Source organism: Mytilus trossulus, chromosome 1 (assembly GCF_036588685.1).
Source record: "Mytilus trossulus isolate FHL-02 chromosome 1, PNRI_Mtr1.1.1.hap1, whole genome shotgun sequence".
In the NCBI taxonomy this organism is placed as follows: Eukaryota; Metazoa; Mollusca; class Bivalvia; order Mytilida; family Mytilidae; genus Mytilus; species Mytilus trossulus.
The window spans coordinates 73,771,562-73,794,652 of NC_086373.1; the positions used below are offsets into that span (position 1 = coordinate 73,771,562).

The window sequence follows — 23,091 nt, forward strand, 5'->3', positions numbered from 1 at the left end:
GTTGAACATGTTAAGCGAGATCTCATCAAATTTCTATCTTTAATATTTCAGGCATTGGAGAAGAAATACTCCAGATTACAGGATAGTTTGTTATCTGAGTGTCTATGTCAGTCATGTGGCAAGGAATCATGGGATAAAATGACTGAGAAAGATAAACTTGTAAAACAAGCTCATCTAAAAGGGCAAGTCAAAGACATGATACAGAAAGGTAATTACTTGTGTAATAGAATTTTTCAAATTCATCATTTAGTTTGATAATATTAAGATATTTATATTAGTTTAGTAATTTCTAATAGACAATTTCATATTACAAATTAAATTAAAGTAAAAAAGACAAAATCAATCATATAATATATATATATATATATAAGTAAAATTTTGGGGAAATGAACCTTTTTATGTTTTCTATACATGACGAATTCATCATTAAACAGTAGAAGATATGCAATACACCTTATCGCTATTACCCTACTCGGTCGGCCGACCCGGCCACTTGACCTTTTGACGCATTCAACAATCACTTTTCCATTGTGGCGTCAGATGTTTTGTTTTATGACGTCAAAATTTTACGGGAACCTGTGTGATATCCAGTAATGGCGGACAAATAGCAATAAGGTGTATTGTGATAGTCTGTTGACACATATTCTTATTATGATTTATTTTAGGTGACCATGTTGGATTGAAGGGTTTAGTGGATGTAATTACATTAGAAAAGTCAGTAAGATCATTAATGGGAATTCACAGACACCAGTTTCTACAAAAAGCACTGGGTATGTTTTTGTCATAATTGATTTATAACTTTTATTCCTATTATTAATGTTATATAGTTTTAGAATGCCACAAGTGAAGTGTATCGTCAGAATCATGTTGGATAATGTGAAATCATTTTCTAAAATTTATCTTGAACTTCTTTTCATCTTTGCAATTTGGACAGATTTGAATGAAATTGTTGAGATTCGTTAATTTCTGTCAACAAAGAATTAAACTAATGTGTTTTATTCAAATATTTTTAAGATGAAAGATGATTTCAGTATTAAATAAGAATTAACAAGATTTTATTTCTGGAAACTTTAATCAACAATCCATTAGATTATTTTTCTATTGTAGGTGATGACCTAATTAATGAAGAAGAAATAACAGACAAGATGAATCCCATTTTAGAAATTCACCACAGAAATCAAGGGGAAGTTGATCTTCTTTTACAAATGATTAAAGGTATTGAAGTGTGTATAAACATGTGAGAAAGACTCTTACCATATAGATAGCTATGAAAGGACAAGACATGAAAAAATGAAAAATAATTCAAATGAGAAAAACCAAAAGCCCAGGTATTGAAAATTAAACATAAAAACCAAATATGATAGACAACAACCAATGATAATTACCAGAATAAAGGCTCCTGACCTGGAACAGACACATTCTATGTTTAGAATGTGGCAGGTTTAACAAGTTTTTAAGTAGTCAAGCTCCCCCTTAACCGTGGATAGTGGCCAAACTGCACATTGTATAGAATCAGTTGAAAAAAATGACTCGAAGATAAAAATAATTAAGCATTAAACATTTAGGAAATTTTTTTTGAATTATTCTTCAGATTTTTATGTACAAATACGTTTAAGTTTTATTGAATATTGTTAAGTACGAGCATGTTATGGAAACTCTTCATGTTATGATTTTTTTCTTATAAACTAGATAACACGAGTAAAACAAGAATGTGTCCATAGTAGTGGGATGCCCCACTCACTCTATCATTTTCTATGTTCGATGGACCATGTAAATTGGGTAAAAATTTTAATTCATATCATAGGGAACATGTGTAATAAGTTTCAAATTGATTGGACTTCAACTTCATCTAAAACTACCTTCACCAAAAATTTTACTGAAGTGGGACAGACAGACGACCAAAGGAACAAACGAACAGAGGGACGAACAGACCCACAGACCCGAAAACGTAATGCCAATCTACTATTGTAGGTGAAGCACAAGAATTATTTAAATTTTTTAAAAGGTACTGGCCAAACATGTTATCCTTAATTTCTTTTTTATAACTTGCAGGGTCAGGTAGCATGTTTATGGATGAAGCAGAACAACAAATACATCTCATTAGGTTAAAGAGAGAAGTTTTTATAGGCAGCCATTTTGACTTTAGGTTTGCCACTGTTGCTATGGTGATGGGTTTAGCAGAAAGACAGCAGGCTACAGGAAAACCAAAGTAAATGAACATAAGTATAAGATTATTGTCCGATATGTAGAGGATATGCTATTTTCCTTACATATTATTAATGTAAGCTGACTTTCTTTTGCAAACTTGTGAAATTTTAATGTAAGATTTATTATTTGGCGTACCGACAGTAGCATATAAGTAAAATTCAACTGCTGTTTTGATTCATGAACCTTGAGCATGTTTTTGATATTTCAAATTGGTATTAATTGGCTGTAAGACAAAATTTAGTGCATTGAAGACAAATTACCTTCTGATTTAAAAAGAGTAAAAAATTGTTGCAAAAAAATTTGATACTTTCAAGATTTCAAATTTTTGTAACAATATATTAAGAAGAAATAATAGGCATCACTTTTAATTTTAATCACTAGTTATAATGAGATAATATGTTTTTATAGCCGATCAAATTAATGGACAGGTATCAAAAGTAAATGTGAAAACCTCTATGTTGTTCTATATATACAATGCCTTATAAGGAAGTAATGGATCACCTAGCAAATGTGCAAACAACTTGTATGCACTAAATAGATTATCTTAGATTACTTAGTCATATGTTGATGTGTTTATTTCCTAGGCTTGTTGATGATAGACAGCGAATTGAAATGGTTTCCATTGCTACAATGCAAAACTTCAAGCAAGGTCGTTTCTTGAAGAAGAAAGATGTTAGAGATGAAGTAATGAGGGGTCCAGGAAAACATCTCATGATGGTAAGTCAAAATTTAATGACTATAATTTGGCTTTGCAGTACTTTTGAAGAGGAAAATAAAATTGAGAATAGAAATTGGGAATATGTCAAAGAGACAACAACCTGACCAAAGAGCCGAAAACAGCTGAAAGCTACCAATGTTTTACGGGTGGAGCATCCTTTATTATACACTGCAATGTGATAAACATATGTACAGAAAAAAACAATGTCATTGTGTTTAATTGAAATACCATGAAAGATGTTCAATATGAGCTGATGATACACATTTTAATGGTTATCACATTTGTCATTGCAGAGTTATACAAACTAACATTGAGATTATTTCTTACAAAACTTGAGAATAAATCAAGTTTGGTGTACGCAATAATATGCTAGATTCATTGTATTATAGGAATATTGTTTCAATAGAGATAAAAAGATATATTATGAGTGCCAATGAGACAACACTCCATCCATGTCAAAATTTGTATGAAGTAAACCGTTATAGGTCAAATTAAGGCTTTTTAAACACAAAGCCTTAGTTTCATTGAACAACAAGCTATAAAGGAAAAATGACTAGTGTAAATCAATTCAAATAGGAAAACCAACAGTCTAATCTATATAAAAAACGAGAAAAAAACTGTTAAACAGCATCAACAAACGACAACCACTGAACAACAGGTTCCTGACTTAGGACAGGTGCAACAAATGCTGCATGTTTAAACATTTTAATAGGTACCAATGTTTGTATACTAATTTGACTGTTAATCTTTGTTGCAGAACTATTGTATTCAATTTGATGAAACAGTTTAGAATATCCTTAATTAATTACCAATGTTTTTATCTGTTTTGTAGGAATCTGTTATAGTTCTATTAGATAGAAGCCATCAAGATGAACAACAATATTTACTGTTGCTTTTGACATCACCACAGAAACCTGATGTTGTCATGGAGATACAGTCTTGGTCACAACAACAGAGAAAGGATCAGTTATGGAAGCTACATTCCCAAAGACAGGAAATATTGGCAGGTACAAGTCTTCACAGTAATTAATATGATAGATACATGAAGATGTAGTGTAAGTGCCAATAAGACAACCCTTCATCTAAGTCACAATTTGTAAAAGTAAACCATTATAGGTCAAAGTAAGGTCTTCAACATGAAGTATTTTTGCTCACACTAAACACCAAGCTATAATGGGCCCCCAAAATAACTAGTGTAAAACCATTTAAACAGGATAGTACTTTAAAATTTATAATTTAACTATCGAGATTGGATAAATCAGATAATCCACGAGTAACTATGTAAGAATCTGTTTCTCTAATGATTTAAAAGACATTTTCTTTTTTTGTTTACCGAAAATCCCCTTCAAGTGCCTTTCACATTGCACGAAGTTGTCAATTTCGTTAACACCTGTTATCATATTTTGGTTCATCCAGTTAGCCAAAAAGGTCATGCCCCGTAAAATCATCCAATGATCTTCTGAGATCACCAGCAACCACACGTTGATTAAATTTTTTTATACAATGGGTTCCAAAAGGGATAAATTTCCATAGAATTAGAGAAAACTTATTATAATTACAGAAGTTTTGTTAGCTTCACATACCTTTTTTTATGTCATTATTCAAACTAATTATCTTCATAGTTGTTAAGCTAAATAAATTGTTTTCATATTTTTCCTTAACATTCACAAGTTTTTAAGTATCATGTTAAGTAACTCATCAAAGTTATACATAATCCTGTGTATATTTGTAGTGCCAAACAGTCGAGAGTTTAACACAATATACAGCGAAGGTGTGATAATTAAGAAGGAGATCTACCGCCATCGTCTTAACAATGAACAGAAAGAAGAAGTTGATGATGAGATTTTACATAAAATGTTATTGGCTGATCTTTTATCTCAACAAAACTGTGATGCTGAAAAAGTTATTCAATCATTTATAGAGGTTGGTAATACACATTTAGGAAAGAGTCATTGATCATCAATTCACTTGTTGTATTGACTTTTGACAATCATCATATATGTTATGTTTTAGTGTTATTGACATTAACATATAATTATCAAGTTATTATGATTGAATCAATTTCAGTATAAATATTTATGATAGAACAATCATACATGTATATGATGAACTGTTTGATAAGCAACAATTCTTCTTATTTGCAAAAAATATAAGATAGCCCAGTTTAGGAAGAACCTGTGTTATACTACCAATATATTGTACACTGTTCCAAAATCATGCTTGATATGAGGCTCCACAGCCTATATGTGACAACAACAAAAAATCTGTTTTTGGTTTTGATATTAATAATTTTTAAATTTTGTACCATAAAAATATTTTGTCGGTACTGTGACTTGAATGCAGGTTTTGCTCTCCACCTTTTGCATTCCATTCAAAATTTATCAAACAAAAATAGAAAAAGGTGTGTTTGATTGAAATATATTGTATTTATACTTATATAAATATATGAATTGCTTAATTTTGAGAAAGTAGAGCTTACAGATCAAAGATGTTTTCATGCATTATGTAACTACTTCCCAATTCATTCACTAGACAGATAGTAGTTATCATCAATAGTTATCTCTTATAAATAGGAAGGACAAGACTTTATCAAGCTCCAGACAAAAATAATAGAAGAAAAGAGAAATGAAGTGAGAGAAAACATTGCTATAGTCCTTCTGACATCAGAGACATGTGATTCTTCTAGTAATGAAGAAACAGAAATATTGGAAGCTTTAGATGGAAAATATGATGCACTCAGGGACAAACTACTGGCTGAGGTTCTAATGAAACAGGTAAATTATATCATATAGATTACTCACTAAAATGTCTCGGTGTTCCAGCTAGGCTAAAAAACTGAGTATGAATATATTATATTTCAGTTATAGCTATCATAAATGGCTTACAGAAGTTCTTTTTATGTTTATATTTGACTTCAATGATAAAAGCGCTCCTGAAACAATTAATCACAACATCAGAAACAAACCCTCTTCAACAATGTCTCTAGATGGAAAAACATTGTGACTCGAGGGATTAAAAGTTACTGTGTAAGATATTAAACACTGTCATTATCTTAAAATGGAATAATTATAAATATAAGATATTGAAGCCATCCAATGTTAAATGATTAAACTCTTTATTTTTTAAGCTTGGAGAAACAGAATGGAATAGGTTAAGTGAACTTGAAAGACAGAAAAAACTAGCAGAATTAAAGCTTAAGGAAAGACAACTTAGAAGGGATGGAAAATATGATGAAGTTGCAAATATCATTGGTGAGATGCTGTTATAAATCTATAAGACTTGTTAAGAAAAAAATGTAACTTAAATCAACATTACTAAAAGTCATTACAACAAATAAGATACAATTTGGAATAATGTGTTTTTCCATGTACAGAGTAAGTTGAATCTAAGGTCACTTTCACTGTTCTTGAGTTATGTCCCTTTATAAATAATTTTAAAAATGCTGAATTTTCTGTTTAAGCACTAGAACTTTACTTTTCCAGAAGTAACTGGTTTTAAAAGTGAATGTTTATTACATAAGAATGTACTACCAAACACAGATCAAATTCAAATTAGGGTGGTGTCATGTTCACTGTTCTCAAGTTATGACGCTTTATAAATGGAAATTGCTTAGTTAATCGTCTAAAGTTTTGAATTAGAACATTGACTCTTGCTATTTGGAAATATTCTTCTTTTATTTATACTTTATGAACCAGGAAATGGTAATTTCTACATATAAATTCATTTAAAAGGAGAAGGTTCACAAAGATTTAAAAATGGCACTAACTTTTAATGTTTTTTCAAATCAGGCCAAAAAATTACAAATATCACATAGAAATACTTGTGATGATACTATTAAGAAAAAAAAAAGTTTTTATATAGATGAATTCTATATCAAAATTGGAATCTTTTGGTTACAACATATTTTGGATTGTAGGTGGTAGCCAATGCGTTTTTCAAATGCTTTTCAGTCTGAAAATTGCACAAAATCATCATATTTTTTTCAAAATGTCCAAAATGGGTTTACTTTGGAGAATGTTATGTACTTTTATGAAAAGAACTGATGTATTTAGCATTAAGACTTTTAAAATAGGATAAAGTTGATATTTAAGGGGGCTCGCAGGTCTAAATCAAATTTTTTATTTAATATAAGATTTTGCTAAATTTTTCTCTAAATGAACTTTATTTTTTACCTAATAGAAAAATGAAATAAAAAAATGGGGTCACCTGTCATTTACGCTCACAATATGCCTTCGAAAGAAGCATACATTTTTGTTAATGTCCATTTTTTTCTGTTGAACTAATAGGAGAAATAGCGGTAATATCGAAATAAAAAAAAGATCTAAATTACAGAAATCGCTTAAATTTTACAATTATTTAGTTTAACGTACAGCTTATTAGAAAGCAATAATAAAAAATATAGGTCACCGATGAGTTAAAAAAGATATTTCAATTTTTATGCTAAAAAATTGCATTTTTGCACCAAAGGGAGATAATTTGGATCTTTTTCAATGATATCTACATTTTAAAAGTCACCTTGGGCCAACATGTATTGAGTTTTTGGAACGATTTTTGTACCATATGATAAAGTAACAACTACTAAAGGTAATTAATAAGGTTTGTAATGAAAAATAAATGTTTGATTTTTTTCTGAAAATTTTATACCCGCGAGCCTCCTTAAGCCATTTTGAGCCATAAGTAAACCTTGTCCTTTCAATTTTGGGATGTTATAAAATTCTATTAACCAGGATTTTATTTTTTTTGTATTTGTAAAATTATTACTTAGACTAGCGTTAGATCATCCAATCTTTAGATTTCTGCTGAAGTTTTGTGCATATACAATTAGGAAATTAAGTTTACTTTTGCAAAATGAAGTTGAATATTAAGGTTTAGTTGTGAAGTGCCTATTGAGAATGCAACATTGTATATTTAAGGTGCTGCATTGGAAGATCAAGAAACTTTAGACAGATTGTTTGGAGATAGTAAGGAAGAACAGGAAAGAAAGATGAAAGAAAGACTACATAGGAGAAAGCAAAGATTAGCTTCAGGTTAGAATTAATATACACTTACCTTCTACTAAAAGGATTTTCTTATGTGTTCACCTCCATCTTGGATTGAAAATGACAGCCAATTATCATTCCAGATGTTTACTGAAATAAGAGGAATTTGATGCTGTAATGCAATTTATGTGTGATACTTTTAATTTAAAGGAGATTATCGTATAGTTTTATCTTCAGTGATCGGGAAGGACGTGCGCCCTGCGCCTATAGCGCATATCGACCAGAAATGGCGCATATAGTGACTAATGTAAGCGCCCACGTGGCGCATGACATTTTCACTTCATTTCGAAACGTTTAGATATCGTCAAATGAATTTCAAATCGTGTTCCGTATCGCCATGTGTGTAATGTTCCCCTATATATTTTTGGGATGTCTCGATTGTCGACGTATCGGGTGTTTTCTTATTGTAATAGAACCATGCGGTTTAAAGACTCTGGTGTTTTCGTATGGTAATAATAGAACCATGCGGTTTAACTGATTACCCAAAAAATGTAATTAACCATCATTCTTGATATATTTTTTTGTAAACAACTTTAAATTTGTGAAATTTGGCTAGTAAAGACGATTGAAAAACCCCAAAGCCTTTAATGAATATAGTTTATGTCTCCATAAAAGGCGCTTAACTGTCCTTGTCATTTTTTGGTCTTTGGCTCGTTTTGACATCTTGTAAACATTACTTCAGCGAATTGTTGTTTTGTTCTATCAATTAATGATACTCCCTACTGTTAGTCTTGTCATTGTCATGAAGTAATAATAATACAATAAGTGCAGAGGAAATGCCAGAAATGTCCTCTGATAAGGAACGTCTGGAATAACTATGGTTTCGACTAAGACCCAAATTTAATAAACAAAAAAACATGAACATGTACAAGGCAACAGAACCAGTTTGAATATTGTAAATAATTGTTATCTTAGATATTGTCCGGTTTGAAAAAGTTAAAATAACTTATTGTACATTCATTTAAATTGAAATTACAAAATCACAGGAACAATATCCATGATATAATTTAAAATCATAAAGGTAAGTACCACCACCTCTTTGCACAAATATACTGATACTTTTTTTTTTTACAGTAGTCAATTTAAATGGCCCACTCATTTGACAACATGGCCCATTATTTTTTAAAATGGCCCATTGAATTTATTTTTGGGGGGCCCTGGGCCCATAGTGAAAACATCCTTCCAGATCACTGTATCTTATACGTAGAAGATATTTTTCTGTACAGATAATGAAATTTGGTTTTAGCTGATAAAAAAAAATTAATTATAAGGGGAAATATTCTGTTAAAAAAGTTATGAAATTTTAATTTTTCATGTATCAAGAAGGCATGTGCTGTGACTTTTTTTTTTCTTTAACTTTTAATTTTGAATATCCCATTGGTATCTTCCTATCTCATTTTTATGTAAGTAAGTTTTATCTTTTGTGTTTTAGGTATGTCTGAAAAGGAATGTGATGAACTTGAAGCTGAAGAAATTAAACAAGAAGAGGAGGAAGAAAAGAAAAAAAGAAGAAATATATTGTTAGATTTGGATAAAAGATGTGAACAGGTACAGTGACAGTGACATTTTTTATATCCAATGCTGATTTTTTTTGTGATAAAGTGTAGTCATATTCTGATGTCAATATCAATATCCATTAACATCTGTTTTATAAATAGATCTGCCTAATATATTGAGCTAGCCGTTTTTGATTGGAAGAGACTGACTGAGAATGGAACAATCTATGCTCAAATACAGCTGTAAAACCAGGTTTAATCCACCATTTTCTACATAAGGAAATGCCTGAATATGACAGTTGTTTTCCATTTGTTTGATGTTTTTGAGCTTTTGATTTTGCCATTTGATTATGGTCCTTCTGTTTTGATTTTCCTTGGAGTTCGGTATATTTGTTGTTTTACTTTTTAGTGAAGCATTTGATCTTGCACTTCATTTACCAAAAATTAAGATTGATTTGTTCAATTTGTTTTATTTGTAACTATTTTTGGTCTTAAAAATCTTAGTATGGTTTTCAGAAATAACGGGTTAATATATTTCTATTTATACTCAAATAATTGTTTAATATTTGTAATGTTCAGGAGAAAGAGGAACTCATGAGAAGACTTAGAGAACAAAAAGATAGAGTATCTCTAGAAAGACAGAGACAGTTAGAACTAATGAAATTAAAGCATGATGAGAAGAAAGCAAGGAGAGAGGAGAAATTTAATTCTGCTGCTCTAGTCATAGGAAGGGCAAAAGATGAACAGAAAAGGTATGTGGTTTTAAATATATTAAGATATGTTTCACAACTGGAGAAGAAACGAAAAACAACTAACACGTTAAAAGATTTTGGTCAAGATAGTTAACACTGAAGTTGTGGTCACTTTAATTTGAACTTATTATATGCCACGTTATAGTTTTCATTCCAATTACAAGGTTCCCTGAACATGGAAATTTTGAATGTGATAGTATGAAACCAGAACATTCTCAGGTCAAAGGTTTTTGATATGGTAGTTTATCTTGAAGTTGTGGTAATTTTAACTTGAATCTTAAAAGGATGTTTATTTTGATATAAACTTTTTAAAGTATATGCCAAATTACTGTTTTGGGCCCCCTATTTCATATTTCACTGAACATGGAAATGTTGTTGTAGAAAATGGACACATTTTGTTGTTCCTTCTTACTTTGAACAACAATATTGGACATGATAAAATTTCTTAAAGAAGTGTGGGAAAGTCTTTAAACTTAGTTATAATGACATGCTTTCCAATCCTTATATACTTGAAATGCTATTATTTTCACAAAAAATGTTATTTAAAGGGAAAAATGATGACCTTTATAATCCTCTTTTATTTAAGATTGGAACAAAATCAGGATGATGAAAGGCAAAGACAAGAAAGGTTAGCAAAAGAAAGATTAGAGGCTGCTAGGAAACGTAGAGGAAAGAAATTGCCCCCTGAACTAGAAACAGTGACTGATATGGAGGATAAGTCTTCACTACAGGATTCAGTTGGAGAACTGATTGACAGACGACATAGACAAGAAAGAGATCTCTTAATACAGGTATACAGTTTTAATACATTGTGACGTGTATTGAGGGTTGTCTCATTGGCACTTATTACGCATCTTCTTTATATAAAATAAGGTTTTATTATAAATTTTATTGATTTTTTCTCTCTTTTTATTATGATAATTATTTAGAATAATAAAAAAAAATGCATTAACCACTGCATATTTTACATACTTGTACTTATAAATGGGGAATATATACCTTAAAAAACAGTAAATAAGCAGCATGTACTGATGCAGTCTATAATGAAAAAAAATCAGCTTGGAACACTGTCTGCACTTGGTAAATTTAAGAATATGGATAAGTCCCAAGTAAAATACTTAGGATACGTTTAACTGCAGAAACAAGTAAAAAAGCTCTCGACAGCATAACTTGCAAATACTTAACATATGTTTGGATCTATTTGATGGAATAATTAGTATGATAACAAGTACAATGGTATTGCTGAAACATAATTTTCATTTTGAAGTTTTAACCATCTTATTTATATTGTACAGTTACTGGATGATGCTACAACAGATCCTAACAGACAATCAGTAGCTGCCATGACTGAAGGGGAGAGACAAGAAAATCTGGAGAGAATCAGGCTAATGAGATCAAACTGGAGGTCAAAAGACGAAAGAAATAAACAAGATCAAGCAGACTTACTAAAAGTATGTAGTCAATTTTGCAATTAAAACTTTTGAAAAAATAAGTTGATGCTCCTTTCACATTTTTTATATCAATAAAAAGCAGAATTATTATATTATAATTCATTTGCAAAATACACCCATTTTGGTCAAGCAAACACAAATACAAACATAGCTTATACAGATAGTGAAGAACTACAATTATAAATATAAAAAAACATATTATACAATCTTTTTTTTTCAAATTATTATCGATCCAAAACATCTCATATATGTTTTATCTTAGTTATCCTCCCTTTATGAGACGAAAGATGATGAAATTTATTTTTCTAAATTGTAGGAAGCTGCTGTGTATCTTTTAGAGAGTAAACTTCATCAAATGAGGACAGACGGCCTTGATGTCTCAGATGACAAGGTCAAGGTTCAAATTGTTGTAGACTTTGAGGAAAAGCAAAATGAACAGAAGATGGTCCAAGGCAAGGAGGCTACTGATGAAAATGTTAAGGTGGACGTTCTTTCAGATTTGCAAGAGATACAAGATGGGGAATCAAAGTTCTTACTGACAGATCTATATGATAAGGTATGATCACTATCATTAATTAGTTAATTAAGTGACATATTCTAAGCACCCCATAGTTAAGTTCAATAAAAAAGAAAACTTAAACATATATTGGTTCATGCAAGAAAATATTGTTCTCTGATACTTAATTTTGTAAAGGAATGTATGTAGACTGGTATTTATTGAATTTAATTATTATGACACACAGTTCTTGATTGTATAAATGGCAAAAGTAATTCCATTAAAAATAATGAAAAATCAAGAGTTGTCTCCCATTTTAAAGTGCAAATTGGTGTGAAATTCAATAGCTATGTCTGCGATTCATTTTTAATTGATATTTTTTATGACAGGTTTGAGACTGTGGCCAGTTTGTAGTCAATTGTGTGTTTTGATGTTCTTTATGAAGGAACAGATATTTTCCAGTAATTAGCATACATTTAGTTTTCATTTTACTTGTAACTGCCATGACTAACTTATTTTGTAAATCAGGATCTAAGAACACTTCAGCAGATGGTTAAACTACATAGGAAGACATTAGATAATGGTCACCATGATAATGTATCATCTGTTGTCCTTGGTGATGATGATGTCACTATTACATCAGACGACAGTGATGTCACAGAAGAACAGATCAAGAAAGCAGTAGAACAGAAATATGACATTTTGAAAGGAAAACTTTTAGAAGCTGTAAGATAATAGACTACCTTGTTTATTTCTTCATTATTTTAAACAACTGGGTGCAATAAGGGTCCTTTTTGTCATAACTTTTTATTGACCTAGAAATTTTAATTGAAGATTTCCATTTATTTCTGTTTAAAAGATGAGGCAAAACAAAGATTAACAGTAGGGGATTATGATTGACACAGAAAAGGTCATTCTTTACTTTTTCACAAAACATATTGAGATTTGGGTCATTTTTCAGATAGTTAATGGATTCACATTTATGGGCAAGTACCAGTAAAAAATAATTAACCACAACACTAGTCTAGGTGAACAAAATCTATCATGGTAATACTTTTGTTTTACATGTACTTGCATATTTTCCACTTTCAAATATGAGTGAAAATGCTAATTTCTCTTTGTACAGACATTAATCATGCAAGTTGGTGAAAATGAATGGTCCAAACTGACTGAGAAAGAAAGAGAGAAGAGATTGATAGAATTGAAAATGAAAGAGAAGAAATTAAGACAGGAAGGAAAGAATGATGAAGCAACAACTCTATTTGAAAACCTTGTAGAAAGTGATGAATTTGGTAAAGTTCTATAATTTTGATAATTAAGGTAGAATTGCAAAAAAACTTTCAAAAGTTGAAACAAAATGGTTCCAAAAGCATTAGATGTCACTTGGTAATTATCGATAAATAAATGAAAAATGCTTGGATTTAAAAAAAAGTTTAGTGTCAGAGTGTCAGACATACTATGTTAATTGTCAGCTGAAACTATAAGTAAGAGTTAAAATCAAAGAAAAAGGTTTATATTTTATCTTTATAGATTTCAGAATAAATACTGTTTATATAAGAAATATGTATTTGAGAAGCAAATAATCAGTATCATTTAAATGATATAAATATTGGATCATGGTTTTTTTTAATTGAATGATTACATATTTTATTGTTTGATCTGCTAGAACCAGAACCAGGTATGTATAGAAAGAGTGAATGATAACAACCCCAAGCTATTCCCAAGTCTTGCTTAATCCTGGATATTGTCTTGGTCTGTGAAAAGATTGCTTTCTTTCATATTATGCCGTATTTCAGGATAACTCTCAGCCTCCAACATCAAGCAACTTATTTCTCTTTGAATTCCAAGAAAAAATGCAAATAAAGGAAAAGTCATCCATTTGATATTAGAAATTTTTATATGAGCAATTGAAATAATAAGGCTATAAGGTGTTAGTAAAATAGAATCACAAATTTTACTTGAAAACTAAGTGAGGGGGACTTTAACAAAAGAACCTAAACATTCTATTGTAGTATGAACCTGGAAGAACTGTGTTGATTGATTTAGGGAAACTATATTAAAAGCATGAAGAATATCAAAGTGCATGTATATATATATATATGAGTATTTATAATAATATAAAACAAGTTATGCATGAAAGCATTAATCAAAAATAAAAAAAATAAAAATATGACTGAAAAATATTTGACAAATGTTTGATTTTTAGTACATGTATAAACATCTATACTGGCCATTATTTTTAACAATTTTTAGATGGAGGTTGTTGGTTAATGATTTTGTTTTTAAGTGGCATGAATATCAAAAGACTTTTATGAATACATTTCGTAGTAGACATCATATTACCTTGGTTACAAAAATTGATTAGGGTGTTGATATGTTTTTTAGCAAATTAATGTTAACTGGATGACCTGCAGTGACATAATATTGAAAATGAATGCACTAAAATGTATATTGTACCACATCCAAGCATGCATCACTAAACAATTTGTAAGAATACTGGATTAACAATAAATTACAGTGTGAATTTTTTAATTGTTTTAAAATTTATAACAAAAAAAAAACATATACCGGTAGTTTACAAGGCAAAAGGTGAGATGTTTAAGTTGATTTTTGTGCATCATTTATGGACATTTTATTTTTATGCCTCACTTACGATAGTAGAGGGGCATTATGTTTTCTGGTCTGTGCATCTGTTCGATCGTTCGTGAGTCTGTCTGTTTGTTCGTCCATTCGTCTGTCCGTTCTCCTGGTTCAGGTTAAAGTTTTTGGTCAAGGTAGTTTTTGATGAAGTTGAAGTCCAATCAACTTGAAACTTAGTATACATGTTCCCTATGATATGATCTTTCTAATTTTAATGCCAAATAAGATTTTTTACCCCAATTTCATGGTCCACTAAACATAGAAAACAATAGTGCGAGTGGGGCATCTGTGTACTTGGGACACATTCTTGTTTGGTATGTGTATCTGTTTGTTCATTGTCCTTTCATCCGTCTGTCCTGCTTAGGTTGATGTTTCAGGTTCAATTTTTGAATGAAGTTGAGGTCTAATCAACTTAAAAACTGAGTAGTTAGTACACATGTTCCCTTTGATATGATCTTTCTAATATTAATGCCAAATTAAAGTTTTGACCCCAATTTCAGAGTCCACTGAACATAGAAAATGATATTGTGAGAATGGCATGGATATACTATGGAAATATTTTTGTTTAACTTTATAGCATGGAAGCATGCATAAGTTTTTTAATCATTGAACATTTGAATTTGTGGTTCACCTGTACACACGAAACCCATGAAAATTGGTATCCAGCATATGATAAGAACTCAACAGTATTTACAAAATATTTGATGAATTGCAAAGAAATTTCTTCTAAATTTGAAGTAAATATAATGTTAAAGGACTTATATCTCCCTTAATAGTCTGTTTTAAGCTCACTTGGCCCTTCAGGCCAAGTCTGCTTTTCCCATCACTTTGCGTCTGGCATCGTCGTTAAATTTTACAAAAATCTTCTCCTCTGAAACTTCTTGGCCAAATTAAACCAAACTTGGCCACTATCATCATTGGGGTATGTAGTTTAAAAAATGTGTCCGGTGACCCGGCCAACCAACCAAGATGGCTGCCATGGCTATAGATAGAACATAGGGGTAAAATGCAGTTTTTGGCTTATAACTCAAAAACCAAAGCATTTAGAGCAAATCTGACATGAGGTAAATTAGTTTATCATGTGAAGATCTATTTGCCCTGAAATTTTCAGATGAATCGGACAACCCATTGTTGGGTTGCTGCCTCTGAATTGGTAATTTTAAGGAAATTTTGCTGTTTTTGGTTATTATCTTGAATATTATTATAGAAAGAGATAAACTGTAAACAGCAATAATGTTCAGCAAAGTAAGATTTACAAATAAGTCAACATGACTGAAATGGTCAATTGACCCCTAAGAAGTTACTGTCCTTTATAGTCAATTTTTAACAATTTTCATAAAATTTGTAAATTTTTACTAACATTTTCCACTGAAACTACGGGGCCAAGTTCATTATAGATAGGGATAATTGTAAGCAGCAAGAATGTTCAGTAAAGTAAGATGTACAAACACATCACCATCACCAAAACACAATTTGTCAAGAATTCATCTGCTTCCTTTGTTTAATATTCACATAGACCAAGGTGAGCGACACAGGCTCTATAGAGCCTCTAGTTTTCTTTTTTCATTGTTATTTTGGGGGAAGGGGTCTAAAAAATTACTCGTCCCTATGATAGTGCTAGATACTGCAGTTACTTTATATTGATATGTATGTATGTTGCCTTAAGCTCAATTTCTATCACCGATATTTTGTTTGGAAAGATTGGGTATAGAAGCAGAATTTAAAGAAATATATTAGGTTTCCTTACAGTTTGATCATATTGGTGAACATGTTAAGTTCAACATCAATAATATAAAACATTTATAAAATATAACATAATATTAATAATAAATAAATTGAAATATACATCAACTGATTTGTACTTCTCCTTGACAATACCTTTACTTTTTTTCTAGTCATCTCAAAGAAAATTATTTTTCTAGTTTTCTAAGGATTAATGAGGTTTCACTGCTTGATATTTCATGCTAAAACTTTATTTTGTATCTCTTGTCACTGTCTCAACTGAAAAAAAATGGGGCCAAATAATGAGTAATTGAAAAATCCCAAATAACTAATAATGTAATTTCTTTGTTCTACAGCTTTGGAAAATTTATTTGGTGAGGAGGAAATAGATGAAGAACAGAAAGCCAGGGAAAGAGAAGAGAGAAAGAAAGAATTACAAAAAGAGAGAGAAGAACAAGGGCTTCCTACAGATGATGCTGAAATTGACAAACTATTGGATGAGGAAGAATCTGAAGCAAAGAGACAGAAGAGAAGGGTATGCAGAAAATAAATCTTTTATTTGTATTTATGCTTCATCATTAATAAGTCACTGTATATCGCTTTACTCCTTTCTTTTGTTCCATCATTCTGTTGTCTCTCCAATTGTAACAGTTATTGAAAATGAATGATGGTTATTAATGAAACTTTACACAGTTGTTCAACCAAATCTGATGATGTGCATTAAGGAATGTATTATTTTGCATTTGTATAATAATGTCCATGGTGATTATATTGTCCTGCTCTCTCAGTCATTGTTCTGTGACTTAAAATTATTTGCATAGTTTATATTTTATAGTTTGTGAATATGTAAGTTTTAGAGGAACTACTTGCAATAAGGCAATGATATTTGGTATGCCTTTACATTAAATTTGACAATGCCCAATTCCTGGAAATTCCTTGATCTTATGATCTCAGACATGGTTAATTGTCTTTGCATTATAAATTTGCCAAATTACATACTGATGAAAAATATCTCTGTAAACAGATTATTCTTTTCATCCTATAAAAAAGCTTAATATATGTTTCTCATTATTTAGAATGTCCTTGACGGTTTACAAATGATGTTAGAAGATGAGAAAGCAGCCTTACTGAGACAACTGAAAGAACAGGTCAGTGGCATTGATCAAGAGCGACAAAGACAACTAGCCCTGGTTAAACTGAAGATGGACAAGAAAAAGATGGAAAGAGAAGAGAAATATGATTCTGTAGCTCTTGTACTAAAACTTGCAAAGGAAGCTGATGAAAAAAGAACTCAAAAGTAAGTTTATTAGAAGTAGATGTTATATAAGTATTATTAGTATGAGGATGTTTTTTTCACAATTAGAGGCTTTTTTCTTTATAAGATCTTGTTTGTTTTCATTTTATCAATGCTTTCAGTGTGCAGAGATTTTTATATACTGTGGATTCATTATATTTGTGGAATACCAATTTTCGTGGATTTTGTTGGTACAGGTGAACCCTGAAATCAAATGTTCAAGGAATGGCAAATTAAAATAGGCTGGTATGCAGACTGTGGCAAAACCACAAAATTAAATATCCACGAATATGCAAGTTTTCCTTTATCCACGAAAATTGGTACCCACGAAAATAAATGAATCCACAGTAGTTATACTTAACATAAGAAATGGATCTTAAAAAGGCTAGCAGGAAGAAGGTTTATTAGTCGTGCTTGCAATTTGTTTTTGCATCTCAAATATAAAAACACAGAAAAAATATGTCTCATCTTTTCCAAACAAAATAAAAACAATTTTGGCAAGATAAGATATTCATAGATATTCAGACCAATCAATTACAAATAAAACAGTTACTGTTGTAAATAAAAAAAAAAATCAGATGAGGTATGACAGCCAATGTGAGAACTGTCCAATAAAGGGCAAGGGACAGGGATGTAAAGAAATACTCATATCTGTATCAAAAGAGGTACCCGACTCTCTTGACCTGTTTATTAGTAATTGACAGCTGTGTATAAAATAATATAGATTTTGAAACGAATGTACAACAGTTCATTAAACAACACAAAAGAAAAACTTAGAAGACATTGCTATGTGTACCACATCATAATGAAGTAGTAACTTTTTCTGAATATAAAAAAAGATATGGTATGTTTGACAATGAGACAACTCTCCACAAGAGACCAAATGACACATAAATTAAATTTATAGGTCACTGTAATTCCTTGACAAATGAGCAAATCCCATACCTCAAAGTCAGCTATAAAAGGCCCGAAATCACAAATGTAAAACAATTCTAGTGAGATTAGTTGGTTTTTCATTGATACATTTGTACTACATGTAGTGGAGATTTAAAGTAAAGGTTTCATGTATCATATCCTTCTTCTATTCCTAATAGTATCACAGCTGACAGAGAAAGACAGAAAGCTCTGGCTAAAGAAAGATTGGAAGCATTACGTCGTAAGAAACAACAGAAAAATAAACAAGATAACTTAGAACAGAGACTCAAAGAAGAAAATGAAAATAACAAGTTGTTAGATGCTGAAATGTCATCTGGTAAGAGAATGATGAACAAAAATTAGATCTTCTTTGTTTTAGAATAGCAAAAAAAACTTTAAAAATGAAAGAACGAAATGGAAAAAAGAAAAATGCACTTGATTTAAAAAAAAATTAATTGTAATTATAGAATTTTTCAAATATTTTTTTTAATGATTTTAAAAACTGAAAATTTGATGAATAGCCATTCTTAGGGCATTGCCAATAATAGACAATATATCTGTGATGGGTTTGCCAATTTAAAAATAACCATTGCCAAATATTTATTTTGCCTCAGATGTGACCAGAATTCAAGCTGCCATATTAGATACCATAGACAAAACACATACAGAAGAAAGAGAGCTAATGATGGAATTAGTTAATATGGCATTGCAAAATAAGTCTCTTGGTAAAACTGCCAATGGTATGCAACAAGAGGTAAGAGAAACAACACCATTCACAGCAAAGAGGAGGTCGAAAATTTAATTGTTTTAAGTTGTGTAGAAAGAAAGATAACTTTATCAACAGCAGAATAAATCATTTTGATTAGTGATAAACTGTTACAGGGTATAACTTTTGTAACCATAAAGTCATTGCTCTTTTTTAAATCATATAAAAGAGAGAATGAGTTTTTAGAGATGAATTTAGTTGACCACCATATATCTCTTGGTAAAAATATCTGAAAAAGACATGTCATATGCCTGTCTAGCTTTTCTAGATCTCCTCCATGAGATTTATTCCTTTGAGGGAAATCAGAATCTCTTTGACATCATAAAACAAAATATATTTCCATAATTTCCCCACATTATCTGAGAGATTAAGCGGCTATTTTGATAAGGAAGATCGAAATACTGTATAATGGATATTTTTCACTATGAAAAAAAGCAAACGTTTTATACCTACAATATCTGTTATTATTAATAATGGATTTCTTAATTCAGCATGTATATTTGACTCCTAAATGACTATTTTAGGAATTAAAAGCAGAATTATCCAAATTAGAACAGGACCATTCTAAATGGAAGAAGAAATCCCAACAGATCGCTATGTCTATGGATGACAGTACTATTACACCAAAGGAAGAAAATAAACACCTCAAAGATGTAGCTAACAACCGAAAAGAACAAACCAAACTTCTGTCTGAAGCATTGGTCTACAGAATGGAATGTAAGTTTGAGATATTTTGTAGAATTTAGAACATGGAGATGTATGGTCCTTTGTAGATTTTGATTGATGCATTCACATTGTATTTGTAATTATTGCAGTATAAAGCATGATTCAAAAGTGAAACTTTCTGAACCAAGGATCAGTTTGATGATATTACCTATTTTATTTCTTGTCCCAGTGATAACACCTTCATTAGTGTCTTCAATCTTCTTAAAATTTAATGAACGTTTCCACTCTTCAAATCTTGATTAGTTTTATAATCAGAAAATTGATTTTTTTTTAGGAGTGACTTTAAGAGATATCCCATATAAATTGTTGTTGGGATATGACTTTCACATGCCATTGGCTCCTCTTCAAATTAAGTTGAAGATTTCCACCATATTAAAACCTTGTAGGAGCTCGATATAAACAATTTGACATCTTAGACTTTTATATATTTAATATTATTTTGTTACAGTGGAAGAAAGATCACTTAAGACCTTGAAACCAGAATTATCTTCAGATCAAATTAAAGAAGAATTAAGTGTTATCTTGCTAGCAGACTTACAGGATCAACAAGAGAGAGACAGCACAGCAGTACAAAACATTATACAAAAACAACAGGTCAGTTGGAATAGATTGAATGGTAACAAGATAGAACAGCACATAATTCAGAAGGATATAATTGTTATTGAAAATTGAAATTAGTCTGTTTGTCCATTCATTGGTTGGTTTGTTCAGCTTAAAGTTTTTGGTCAAGGAAGTTTTTGATGAAGTTGAAGTTAAATCAACTTGAAACTTGGTGCACATGTTCCTTATGATAATTTTTTTGATCTGTCTAATTTTAATGCCCAATTAGAGTTTTGACTCCAATTTCATGGTCCACTGAACATAGAAAATGATAATCCTAGTGCGGCATCTTTGTACTATGGATACATACTTGTTACCCATTATACAGTTAAGTTGACAGAAGATAAGCATTATATTTGTATTATAAACTTTATAAATGTGTATCCCTCTAAAAGTAAAATCTTGACTTACTTGCTTACTTTATAAAAAAATAAAATTAAATTCTATTGTTAAACTATTTACATCCCAACCTATGCATATGTTTAAGTCAAGAAAGAGGTCAGTTTTATTATTCAGACAAGAGCATTGATGGTGTAATCACCAAATGTAAAGTTGTCTAAAAAGATTCATTTTAGAATAAGCAACTATTATTTACATTTGATATTTTGAATGTAGTTGCATTAAAATTTATGCATCTTTATTTCAAGCTGACTTTGTATAGTGAAGATTCAAAAAAAGTAATGATGTATTTTGCTGCAAAGGAAAGAAGACATATCTCTGTTTTAATGTTTTAATTCCCAGATAGATAAAGCCTGAATGTGAATGAATTAAAAGTTAAAATTATTGTTAATTCAAATTTTGAGAATTTTATTTTCTAATTTATATCTGATTCAATTAAAATCTCCTTGTGAATAGTAATACAAATCTATGTTATTGATATTTCTCCAGAGCGCTGAAGATCTGAATAATTTGAAGAAAATGCAGCGATTATCTGAACGTGAGGGATGGTTTAACAACCTGAGTAAGACATTGTTCCAGTTATCAAGCCAGGAGGACGATGATGACTCAGATGAGAGTACACAGGATGCTATAGAGAAAAGGAGGGAAATTCTGGAGAAAGAAATCGCTGAAGAAAGAAAAGCTAAACTTCAGGAAGGTAAGATATAATTATGTTTTTTATTTCATTTATCACAGGAACACACAGATCTATTTCCATTATCTCAATTTACCTCACGTATTGTCTCAACTATGAAGCTTTTCATAGGAGGCAATGTATAGGTTTACTTCTTTTTATTAAGCAGCAATAACTGCAGATTTAAAAAAAGATAGAAATGAAGAAATGTTATTGATTTGATTGGTAGACCTGTATCCATGATTTTTATGCCCCATTTATGGGCATTATGTTTTCTGGTCTGTGCATCCTTTTGTCCATCCGTCCATTGTTCATCCATCTGTCCCTTTTGATGAAGTTGAAGTTTAATCAACTTGTTACTTAGTACAAATGTTTCTTATGATACGATCTTTCTAATTTTAATGCCAAATTAGAGTTTGTACCTTAATTGTGCAGTCCTCTAAACATAGAAAATGATAGTGCAAGTGGGGTATCCATGTACTATGGACACATTCTTGTTTTTATTATTATTTTCAATCATATAATTTATTTATTTGCATTATGAGAAAAATAGATTCTTATGTTGAATTCAAAGAGACCAATCAAATTGCTTTTCTTATTCAATCATCACAACTGACAAGATTTACTGAGCTTTTACTGAAACTATTTAACTTGGAATTGAAAATTTAAAAAAAAAATAGGTCAACTACTGAAAATTCATTTGCTATACAGACTAGATATCTCTGTTTCACCAGTCTAATGTCAATTTGTGCACAAAAATCATTTAATCTTTAAAATGTTTAAATATTTAACATACCTTTATGACTTCAACTTTCCCTATACCTATCAGTTAGTTTTGAAATGCAAAAACCACATGATGGTATAAACAAATGTACTTAAATTTTCCAAGCTTTAACCCATCTCTTCTACAAATGTTGCACATGATAGATGTCAATCAGTCTATATTTGTCTTAATCCTTTATTATGTTGTTAAGTACAGCTATTTGTAAGAACCAGGCAGAGTGCGATACATGAAGGTTTCAGATTTTTTCTATAATTGGTCTAGAAGAAGCAATAAATGAAAAATGCTCAAAAAATAATTTTGAGTGGGAAAATATAAGTGGTTGCCATGGTAACTGACACACAATTTTTTGGTTGTTAAGCGTTGTAAAATCTTTCAAAAATCAGCTAAATCACCACATTTCAGAGCCTGATTA

The 23,091-nt window shown here is 30.5% G+C and overlaps 1 protein-coding gene across 3 annotated transcripts in view; it reads left to right on the forward strand.

Moving 5' to 3' along the window:
- Nucleotides 1-23,091, forward strand: part of LOC134684705 (trichohyalin-like) — a 70,904-nt gene that overhangs the window by 24,386 nt on the left and 23,427 nt on the right. For all 3 annotated transcript variants that reach the window (XM_063544028.1, XM_063544013.1, XM_063544021.1), the window contains exons 18-41: nucleotides 52-208; nucleotides 666-770; nucleotides 1,108-1,215; nucleotides 2,053-2,209; nucleotides 2,793-2,925; nucleotides 3,759-3,933; nucleotides 4,659-4,849; nucleotides 5,500-5,700; nucleotides 6,054-6,177; nucleotides 7,840-7,953; nucleotides 9,398-9,513; nucleotides 10,041-10,213; nucleotides 10,800-11,004; nucleotides 11,509-11,664; nucleotides 11,981-12,220; nucleotides 12,689-12,886; nucleotides 13,287-13,452; nucleotides 16,879-17,057; nucleotides 17,599-17,819; nucleotides 18,911-19,068; nucleotides 19,346-19,485; nucleotides 20,022-20,214; nucleotides 20,672-20,817; nucleotides 21,712-21,919. In XM_063544028.1, coding sequence (XP_063400098.1) covers nucleotides 52-208; nucleotides 666-770; nucleotides 1,108-1,215; nucleotides 2,053-2,209; nucleotides 2,793-2,925; nucleotides 3,759-3,933; nucleotides 4,659-4,849; nucleotides 5,500-5,700; nucleotides 6,054-6,177; nucleotides 7,840-7,953; nucleotides 9,398-9,513; nucleotides 10,041-10,213; nucleotides 10,800-11,004; nucleotides 11,509-11,664; nucleotides 11,981-12,220; nucleotides 12,689-12,886; nucleotides 13,287-13,452; nucleotides 16,879-17,057; nucleotides 17,599-17,819; nucleotides 18,911-19,068; nucleotides 19,346-19,485; nucleotides 20,022-20,214; nucleotides 20,672-20,817; nucleotides 21,712-21,919 — 3,964 coding nt within the window. The remainder of the gene's footprint in view (nucleotides 1-51; nucleotides 209-665; nucleotides 771-1,107; nucleotides 1,216-2,052; nucleotides 2,210-2,792; nucleotides 2,926-3,758; nucleotides 3,934-4,658; nucleotides 4,850-5,499; nucleotides 5,701-6,053; nucleotides 6,178-7,839; nucleotides 7,954-9,397; nucleotides 9,514-10,040; nucleotides 10,214-10,799; nucleotides 11,005-11,508; nucleotides 11,665-11,980; nucleotides 12,221-12,688; nucleotides 12,887-13,286; nucleotides 13,453-16,878; nucleotides 17,058-17,598; nucleotides 17,820-18,910; nucleotides 19,069-19,345; nucleotides 19,486-20,021; nucleotides 20,215-20,671; nucleotides 20,818-21,711; nucleotides 21,920-23,091) is intronic.